The sequence below is a fragment of the Crocodylus porosus genome, unplaced genomic scaffold (genome assembly GCF_001723895.1).
Source record: "Crocodylus porosus isolate Cpor-Errol unplaced genomic scaffold, CroPor_comp1, whole genome shotgun sequence".
NCBI lineage: Eukaryota > Metazoa > Chordata > Crocodylia > Crocodylidae > Crocodylus > Crocodylus porosus.
The window spans coordinates 48,057,723-48,067,956 of record NW_017728949.1 but is presented as its reverse complement, the minus strand read 5'-3'; the positions used below and the strand labels follow the sequence as shown (position 1 = coordinate 48,067,956).

Genomic DNA, 10,234 nt, shown 5'->3' with positions numbered 1-10,234 from the left:
TGCAGGGAAGGATGGGGGAGCTATTGCAAATTTTGCGGTGGCTGCAGCCCCCTTCTCTTTTGCCCCTGTCCCAGTGCCACTGCCACCTGCCCAGAGCGCAGCCCTGCCCTACTCATAAAAGCCCACCCCGCGCAGATCCAGGGCCACACGCCCCCCCCATGCCTTTCTGGACTGGCAGTGGGAGCTGTGGTGAGAAGCACCAGATGAGCGGGCAAGCGCCAGACAAGCTGCCAGACCAGTGGCTCCCAGATCTGCAGCACACATGGCTGCGGCTCTGTCCCTCACCTGCCCCACCCCAGCTGGGCAGAGCTTGCCCTATCTCCTGCCCCAGCCCCACTCCTTCACTCCAGGGGCCTTGATCTGCCCCCTCCACACCCCTTCTCTCCCCCTCCTTGCCATCCACCACAACAGACTTACCAGCTGCATGTAACTCTCCATGCTGTGCTGCTCACTGCCTATGTGCAGAGCTGCAGCTGCACACATGCACAAACCATTTTTCGGACAAATTATCAGCTATATCAGGCCGATTTCTGATGCAGGCAATTTTCTTTATGTTGGTGCCGATCGAATATTGCACCTCTATCCTGAAGTGTGATGCTCAGAACTGAATGCGGTACTCCAGCTGCAACCTCACCAAGGCCGAATAAAGCGGGAGGATGACATCCTTAGTTCTGTTTGAGATACATCAGTAGATGAACGCCATTGTTTCGTTTGCTTTGCCAGCTATGGCATCGCATTGGTGGCTCACGTTCATTCTATGGTCTAGCAAGACCCCTGGTCTCTTCTGGTTCTGGTGCTAGCAAATGTAGCACTGCCAAGCCTGTATGCGTGTTGGGGGTTATTTCTCTCCAGGTGGAGCACCTTATACTTCTTGGTGTTGAACATCATCAGGTTTTAATCCACCCACCTTGCAAGCCTGTCCAGGTCAGCCTGTATCCCCTGCCTATCCTCCAGCATGACCACAGTCCCACATAATTTGGTGTCATCTGTGAACTTTGCCAGTCCAATTTTAACACCCAAATCCAAATCATAAATGAATAACTTAAAAAGCACTGGTCCGAGTACTGAACCCTGGGGGACGCCACTGGTCACCAAATGCCATGCTGACTCTGTTTCATCTATTATTACTCTCCGTGTCCTGCCCTGGAGCCAGTTTCCTAGCCACTGGACCATTGGGTTATTGAGGCCTCAGTTCCCAAATTTTACCACGAGTGTCATGGGAGACTAAGGCTTTTTTGAAATCCAAGTATATGACATCAACACCTCATCTCCCTTATCCAGGAGGCGTGTTACCTGATTGTAGAAGGAAATAAGGTTGGTCAGGCACAACCCGCCTGCAATGAAGTTATATTGGCTATCTATTAGAATGTTAACCTATTGCTAATGGATTCTTTGATAATTTTCTCAAAGATTTTTCCAGGAATTGAGGTCAAACTGATAGGCCTGTAATTCTCTTTCCTTCCCTTCTTGTAGATAGGCACCACACTGGTCCTCTTCCAGTCTTCTGGAACCTCTCCCAAGTGCCAGGAGTTCTCAAATAGTTTTGCATTGGGTCATGCAATGATGTTGCCCAGTTCTTTCAGCACTCTTGGGTGCAGTTCATCCAGTCCTGCTGACTTGTAGCTATCCAGCCTCTCTAGATGTTCCCTCACGAGATCTTTGCCAACTGCTGGTGGGTAATCACCCCCACCTCAATCGTCCTGTATCCTGTCAAGCAGGGTAACACCCTCGGACTGGTGGAATACTGACACGAAATAATCATTTAGGAGTTCGATTTTCTTCTGGGTGTTGGTTGTCAGCTGTCCCATGTCAGTCGGTACAGGTCCAACGTTTTCCTTTTCTCCAACTTCCTATGTATCTGAAGAAGGACTTTTATTGTCCTTGATTTCTGTTGACAATTTGAATTCAGTTTCTGCCTTTGCTTTTCTAATCCTCTCCCTAAAGGTGCGGGCTATTGCTGTGTACTCTTCCTTGGTGGTATCTCCCAACTTCCCTGTAAGTTTCTCTTTTTAAATTTCAATTATTGTACCTGGAAGGCCACTTAACAATTTCTGCTGAGCTGTCGAGTGCAGCACACACAAAACATTTTCAGAAGATATCGTTTTAACAAATTATAGGTAAACAACAAATCATGCACTAAAAATAAAGCATCTACTAAAAAGTTTCATTTTATTTAAAAAAAATAATATCTTTGTCCTGATTTATGTTGGTTTTTTTAGTACTATATACAGAGGTGATTACATAAAATAATATGCAAAATAAAATCTTACTCTTGTATATTGTGAGGAGAGGTGTTGGGGGTGGGCATTTGGGGTTGGTGTAGAAGGTTGCCCGTATGCCAGGGCCCAGAAGCCAGCTAGGGACAGTGGGGAAGGAGGGAGTGGGGGGCAGGAGATGCATGAAGCATAGTTCCCCCAGACAGTACAGTGCAACTGCAGGGACAGTCCACCCCCTGCCTGAGTGCCTGGCTGCCCTCATAGCACTCTGCATGGGGCCAAGCTCCATCCACTCCCACATACTAATGCCAGCATAATGAAAAACTTGGTAAGCTATGTGAAAAAAAAAGTGAGGCTGATAGATGACAATATAGTGTTGAATAGTTTAGACACGTGTCCCATAACCCACACATGGAGGCAACTCATAATTCTGCAATCAAAACAAGTGAATAGTCCAAGGAAGAACATTTTCAGCAAGTCAACCTAATAAAAAGGGACATCCTCATCAGTCAGTATTCACTGTAATCTGTTTGGCAATGACTGATTTAAATAGGTGAAATTTAAGAGGACATCAGTGAAGAATGAAAACTTCAGCTTAGCAAAATAAATATTCAAGTTTCATGCTAATATTTTGGGCATTTTTTGGTCTGAGTGCAAACTCCATCTCTTCAGAAAGGTGATAAACTAGAATTAACAACTTCAGTCAGGCTATGTAACATACATTTGTAATTTTAAAGGCTTTTTACAAGGTGGCACAAGGGCTGGGGGGGTTGTTTTTTTAACGAAGCCTTTGGAGGCCGTAATTATTCAGTATAGACAACAAAGGCACATTATATGTTTGAAATGTTCATGTTAATATCCCAGTGAATCAAGCTATGTTTAAAATTAGGTGTGATGGGAGAAAAGAAGAGGAACATACAAGTATCTTCAACAGCCTAAAAGACTAGGTCATATATAATCTTTCCTTCTCAAGGCTCAAAGAGTAAAGGGGAAATTTAGAAATTCCCTCTCACAATGCCCAAGGACATTCCCTGTATGCTCCAAGTATCTGTAAGAGAGCGGTCAGGTTTCACATGAACCATTTATGTAAGAATAAATTATTTTATATGGCAGGGTATCCAAAGCGGGGTTTTGTTTTGTTTTGCGTTTACATACAAGGCTGTTGGATAGCGACATGCTAAACTTAAGAATCTTACTTTAATTTTTCTCTACCTGAGTTTACTGTATAAAACCATCAGAAAGAGAAACAAAGGAGGGATGAAAGTATCATAATATGGGAAGCATTTAACAGGAAATTATATCAAAACAGAAATAAAAGGGAGAAAGCCCTTAGCCAAATAAAACTACAGTTTGATAGAACTTTAGTTTTTATTTTTATGTAAAGAAAATTACTAAGGGGCAGAATCACCTTACACACTTCAAACAGGACCTAGGCAGACTTTAGGCACCCGAGTTCTTGTGAACCAAAACTGTTTCCATTAAAGCAGCTGCCTAACTCTGGAAGCACCTAAAACTTACCAGATGCCTCCCTATACAAGAGGCAAGTTACCTAGACATCTCCACTTTCAGTTCTGCCCCAGCCTGAGCATCCCGTTTCCACCTAAGCTCTGCTGAGATCCAGAAACAATGTAGACAGATGCTTAAGTTCCCTGAGAGGCCTGATCTAATAAACATACCTCCCACACATCAAAAGGATTGAGTCCCTCACAAAATGCAGTTGTAGTTGCTCTACTATGTTGCTGGAGAAGGAGACAGATGGTATGACCTCCAATATATACAGAAACCTAATGGTTAGAGCAGGTGTGAGCTGGACAGCCCACAGTGGACTCCATTTCCCAGCAGCCTCTGCCCAAGTCATAACAGCCAGTTTCTATGGACACCCCAGCAGCAGCAAGGCCATAACAACGTGGGGCCAGGGTCTCCACGGAGACTGGTTCCAGCAGCACCAACAGGGTACCCAACTGAGCAGGGAGGTGCTCGCAGCTGTGATCTTATGGCAGTGACAGCATAGTCCAGAGCCAAGGCACAACTGCAATCAGCTGCCCACACACCCCAGGCAGGGGCGTGCAGGCAAAGGATCATGGCTCTGCCCCAGCTCCAGACCACACTGTCACCACTGTAAGATCCCAGCCCCGGAGCAGCTCTCTGCCCAGCCACACTCCCTGCCAGCTCTGCTGGGGCTGTTCATGGAAACCCTGGCCCCCTGCTAGCATGGACCCACCACTGCTGGGGTCTCCATGGAAACCAGCCACAGAGATGAGGGCAGGGACTGCTGGGAAATGGAGGCTGGCACCCAGCTGGATCTGCCATTTTGCCCCCCTCTGGGTTACAGTGCTCTCCTACTAAGAGGGACACCTGAATCATAGGATCTTCTCAGCCAACATTTAAACAGACATGTCCAAGGAGACCAAGCTAGATTGTTAGGGGGAGGGAGAAATCCACATTCCACATTTACCCTGTGAAAGCTTTGTCACTGCGCAGACAAGAATGCAAGATTCACTGGGCTAGACACAATAATAGCAGAACCATGACCCTATCTTAGTGGTTAGGACACTCACTGGGATGAAAGAAATCCTGCATTTCAGTCTCTGTTCCCAGGATTATATCTATTTTTATCCAGTCACTGCAGAATCTACAGTTCATTCTACCCAGCTTCAGAAGGAGTGGGAAATGCCTCCCACCGAGTCTGACCTGTAGCCTGATGGTTAGTATACCTCCCCAAGGAATGGGAAATGTTGGTCTGAAACCCCACAGCCTGAGAAAAGCCTAAAACACAAGTCTGGGCAAGGCCACTAACTGATCACTTTTTATATAAAGTGGACACTACCACTTGTGCTTCCATCTACCCTAGCTACCACCCATTATTTAAAAGGAAATCAGCAGGTCTTACATCATCTTTGAAAGAAAAGTGGGAGAAATATACTTTCAGGACAAGGATTTCTGCTCTAGATCTCAAGTAGAAGGAGTTTCCTTCTTGCAGCCATGGTTCAGGCACCTGAGCTCCAGAGTGAAACAGACTCCTGTGCTCAACATCCTTTGTTGTCAAACCCTAGGCTGATTTCTGCTTAGGTTAAGGATTTTATTTGGATCATACTTCTGAGGTACTTAATTCTCCTTGTGCATTACTTAGCGAGCTTATATAGCTCACTTTTGGCCTTATATTCTACTTCAGCAGGAGAAGCGCTTGAAAGTTACACGGTGCCATTCAAGTCACTTAAGTCTTCTATTCAATCTAGCCCTATATTTTTTTAAGGTTGTTGGCTTTAAGATGTTTAGAAAAGTCTAACATCCATGTATTTCAACAGAGATACGTTAAGTACAGCAGTTGTGCATGCATTATATATGTATTGCAAATCCATTAGAAAAAAGCAGTGAAAACAAGTAGTTAAAAGAAGCAGGAGTTAGAACTCCTCAGTTTTAACCCAGAAGTGCTGCTAACTGTGCAAAATTTTGAACCAGTTAATTAATCTGTCTGCACACCTATTTACCACTGAATAAATCTACCAATACTGCATTTAGAATGCAGAACATGAAACAGTAGAAGAGCATGACTGGCCCCACAGCTTATTAGAGATAGCAGAGTGAGCATTTTATAGGGAAATTAGATAGTAGTAAAAGTTGATATGAAGTTTTCATAACCAAACTCAGTACTGAGATAAGTACAAATGAAAAAGACAATAAATACTTTCAAACTTGATACATCAGAAGAACAGATAAATCGAGTTTTCTTCCGTCAAAGCAGGGCTTGAAAAGGCCGCTTACTAGTTGCAAGTATGATTGCTGCAGTGAGTGGAACAGAGACGGGTTTAACTCAAACACATGAGTAATTTAAACTTAATTTAAAAGTACTAATCCCACAAAAATCACAAAGATAATATTCCAAGTATAATACAGCACTTTCCTCCTCCCTCTGCAGAAGGATATCTATAATGCCTCTGCTTCCACGTGGAATAAACAAAAGTCTTCTTGCCATCTGCCAGTGCTCAAAACCCAGATATAAAATTGACCAGAACAACAGCAATTTTGATTTGATATAGCATGAGAAAACTATAAGCAGTTCCCGCTGCTGTGCGCTGCTGATCCAGCGGCTCCCGCCGCTGCTCCCACTGTTTGTACAAAAGGACATGTGTGGGGGGGGCATCTGCCCCCTGATCTGTGGGGCAGGGCGGGCTGCAGCTGCAGGCTGGGGCCAAGCAGCAGGAGCAGCAGCAGGACAAGCAGCACGCAGCAGCAGGAGCCGCCCCTCCCCTCTATGCACCTCTCACATGAGCCGTGGCTCCATCCCACACCCACCCCACCAAGGCAGTGCCTACCCTAGCCCTAGCCCCGCTTCTTCCCTCACTGCCTCTCCACGCCCCTTCCCTCCCTCCTCCCCTTCCACCACACCAGACTTACCAGCCGGACACAGCTCTCCAAGCTGCCAGACTTTTGCTCCTTGCATGCCGCACTGAGCTTGCATGCACACATGAGCGTTTAAATCGGCCAAATTATCGGCCACTTCAGGCAGATTTCTGATATAGTCAATTTTCTTTATGTCAGTGCCAATCCAATATTGGACCAATGTATCAGTGCACCTCTACTCTGAATATGCCAGCTCTTACTTCCACTTGTTTCTTGGCTATGGAAAAATAATAGAACAATACTCATGTTGTAAAGAACTCAGAAAGATTACACCAGGTGTGAGTGTTTTTGACACTATGGATTCCCATTTGAAATCTCCAAGTTTCTCGCATGAATCACATGTAGGAGTTTGCACACCTACTATTGCACAGCATCCCATGATACCCTTAAAAGGATCTCATGGCACCACATGGTACCACAGCTTCCTGGCTGAGAATCACTGGCACAGTCACAGGCTGTTAAAGAGGCCTATTACGATTTGGGAGAAACAAAGTCACATAGTGATTGGAACAGTGGGTCAGATAGGGCCTGCCATGGATAAACTCATATGAGGGGAAACAGAAAAGACTGAAAACTTCATCCTGATTGATTTTAGAGTTGAGACATCTTCTCTACTGGAACAAGTTTAAAGAGCCACATAGGAGTTTACAGCCAGACCCTCAATGCAAAGGCCATTTTCCAGGCCTCATATACCCTCATAGAACATTGTCCAGTAAGACTTATGCTGCCCCTGAGAGGTTTAATGACTCAACAGCATCCAGAGAAGTTAATGCTACTCGAAATGACTTCAACTTTCACACAGTTCCTCACTCAATCTCCAGATTTTAATCCAGAAACGGTATTACAGACATTAAAAAGCACCCAGATCTAGTCTCTCTGTGGCTGTCTCACACTCAGTAGATCCCCCAGAGCACTAGAGTATATGTGAAGCTCCATCCCTCTCCCAGGCAAACACAATTTGTGTAAACCTTAAGCAAAAAAGAAATGTTTGTAGATCCAAGCGCCTTATCAAAAATAAATCTTACCTGTTTTTTTCTTGAAGTTGCCTTGGGCAACAGGCTGGCTGACAAAACTGAAGCAAATGGAGAACAACATAGCTCCGGAAATGGATTTGGAATTGATGGGATTTCCAGCACATCAAGTTGGCTCTTTTTTCTCCTACATCAATACAGAACATAAAGCAATAAATAAGTAGAGCAGGGACCACAATGTAATTGCTGCCAGAATTAAATCTGAAATAAGCAAATCACCATCTATTAAATAGTGACCGTATTATGTTTGGTGCCTCGGTCATCAGTTGCATTTGTTAGCTCCTTGCCAGCAGGCTGCATGTGGTTTTCATATGTGTTTAGTTCTGAACGTGAAGTAATCCCAGCACTTCCTCTTGAGTGTAAAATTACATTTGCATGCAAGTCTTTGCAGGATCAGTGTATAAATCTGTTTGCACTGGCTTCTGGAATTAGCAAATATTTTCAGGAACACCAGTGGAACCTGAGTCTTGCAAACACACCCATTACTACAAGTCTGTTTCAATTTGCCTACTCACTGTAGTAAACCAAGCTGGTGCGTAAGTTATTTTGCAGAGTAATGGCAAAGTGATTGGAATATCACACAGGAGGACATTCCTTTCTGCCTCTCACTGCTTTTGCATTCCTGCCTTATTAAATACAGCACCTAATAGGAGATGCTAAGCACTACTTAAATCTAATTCTCTTGCTGCCATGATTATTGCCAAGCAGTATCTACAAACTTCATTAATTTCAATACCATTTTGCGAAATCTTTTGCCTTATAATGGTTTTAGAACTCTCTTTTTAAGCAACCAAATGCAAAGCTTTTAGAATGCTGTAAGCAACATTGGGCTATTTTCTCATATGTAAAATAAAATGAGGATCCAATATACAAGTTTCATCACAAGCAACAGAAACTGAAACAGCATAAATACTGGTTTGATTTTGCTAATACCTAGTTCCTCCCTCCCCCGCCCCCCTTTGTGCAAGTTGATATTCTAAGCTCAATGTCTAACTTCACTTCCAAAATTACTCTAGGTTTCACTTGCTGATTGGTACGATATGAGTCTTACAGACCATCAAAATAAACTGGATGATGCAAAAGACCATTGCTTGTGTTTCTGAATGCATTTAGAGAGCAGTCATTTGATAGCAAGTATAGTTTTTAGAACAAAGGGAAAAATACTGTGTTCACAATATTCTAAGGTGTTCCAGATTTCAGCCCAGTGAAACTACCAGAAACTTCATAAGAAGCTAAGTAGGCGAACTAGACTTTTAATCCCCACTGTAATGGATTCTATTGGAGATGTGGTACAAATGTGACTGAGAGCAATCAGTTATAACAGCCATGGCTTTAATATTCACTATCCAGGGCAAATCAAGCCCTTATCTTCCAAGCCTGGGATGAAGAAGCTAGCCTTGGAAGATAACACCAGTTCATGTCACCTCAAGGGTGTGTAAAAACGCTCAGGAAGCCTGTTGGGGAGGTGCTTTAATCCCAAGGCACTTTACAAAATGCACCATTTGTTAGAGTACTATTGAACCCAACGAGCTTTTGCCTGTTGGTGCACTGGTCCAAGCCTACAGGTGGAGGTGCTCCAGGCTGCCGGACTGCCCCTCTTCCCAGCCCCACACCCCACCACCAGCTAGTAATGGTCAGCAGTGTCTAGAAGGGAGTTGGGCTCCTCCAACTAGCCTTGCTGGGCCAGGCCAGCAAAGCAGGGGGGCCTTGCCCACCCCCTGAATATTTGGACAGTGCCAGCCTCATGGCAGCTAAGCCTGGAGCTGGAGCAGGGCAGGAGGGAAAGGGAGCCACCCCTCTGCACCCCACTCATGTCCCAGACCCTGTCCCCACCCTCCACCACATGGCCCTGGCCCAGCACCCCGCTAGCAGGACCCTAACAGCTGTGGCCAGGTCAGGCTCATCTCCCCCTCCCCAGCTGTGGGTACAGCAGCCTCTGCCTGTGTCAAGACAGCCGCATGGTGGGGAGGAAGCAATGGCAACCCCCCTGCTGTGCGGGCCAGGCCTGGCTCCCCCCACGATCCCAGGAGGTGTAGCTCGGGGGGTGGGGCACACATGGCATGGGAGGTTTCCTCCCCACTCCACTGCACCCCACCCCTAGTTGTGCACGGAGGAGACAGCGGTTTCTTGTCCCCGGGATGACAACCCCCGTGGCGGGGCGGGGCGGCAATATGGCCTGGCATTAACCCTCACAGGGAGCCCGCTGCACACACGTTCCCCAAGGCGCCGCCCGACAGCACCTCGGACGAGGGTGACGTCTGCGCCGTCGGCCACGCTCTGACGCCAGCAGCGAGCGCCGGGGCAGGAGGGGGGGGCTCCACACCCAACCACCTCACACCCACGAGGCAGCGCTGGGCCAGCTCGGGGGCAGGGAGGGCCGCCGCCCCAGCCCGGCTCCTGTGGCCCAGGGCCCTTTCCAAACTGTCAGGTAGGGGAAGGCAACGAGAGGCAGCCGCTGCTGCACGTGGCCCTTCCCGTCACGGGACAGCCCCAGCCCGGGCCGGCCCCCGGCACTGCCCCTCCGGCCCCAGTCTTACCCGTCTGGCCGCGGCGCGGCTGGGGAGCGGGTCCGGGCGGGCGCCGTCC

At 46.6% G+C, this 10,234-nt stretch overlaps 1 protein-coding gene across 1 annotated transcript in view; it reads right to left on the bottom strand.

Moving 5' to 3' along the window:
* The window catches only part of GRB14 (growth factor receptor bound protein 14), a gene marked incomplete at its 5' end in the record, with an annotated part of 130,160 nt that extends 119,928 nt beyond the window's left edge, over nucleotides 1–10,232 (bottom strand). Inside the window, 2 exons of the mRNA XM_019553543.1 lie at nucleotides 7,643–7,775; nucleotides 10,186–10,232. Coding sequence (XP_019409088.1) covers nucleotides 7,643–7,775; nucleotides 10,186–10,232 — 180 coding nt within the window. The remainder of the gene's footprint in view (nucleotides 1–7,642; nucleotides 7,776–10,185) is intronic.
* Between the last annotated feature and the right edge of the window lie 2 nt (nucleotides 10,233–10,234).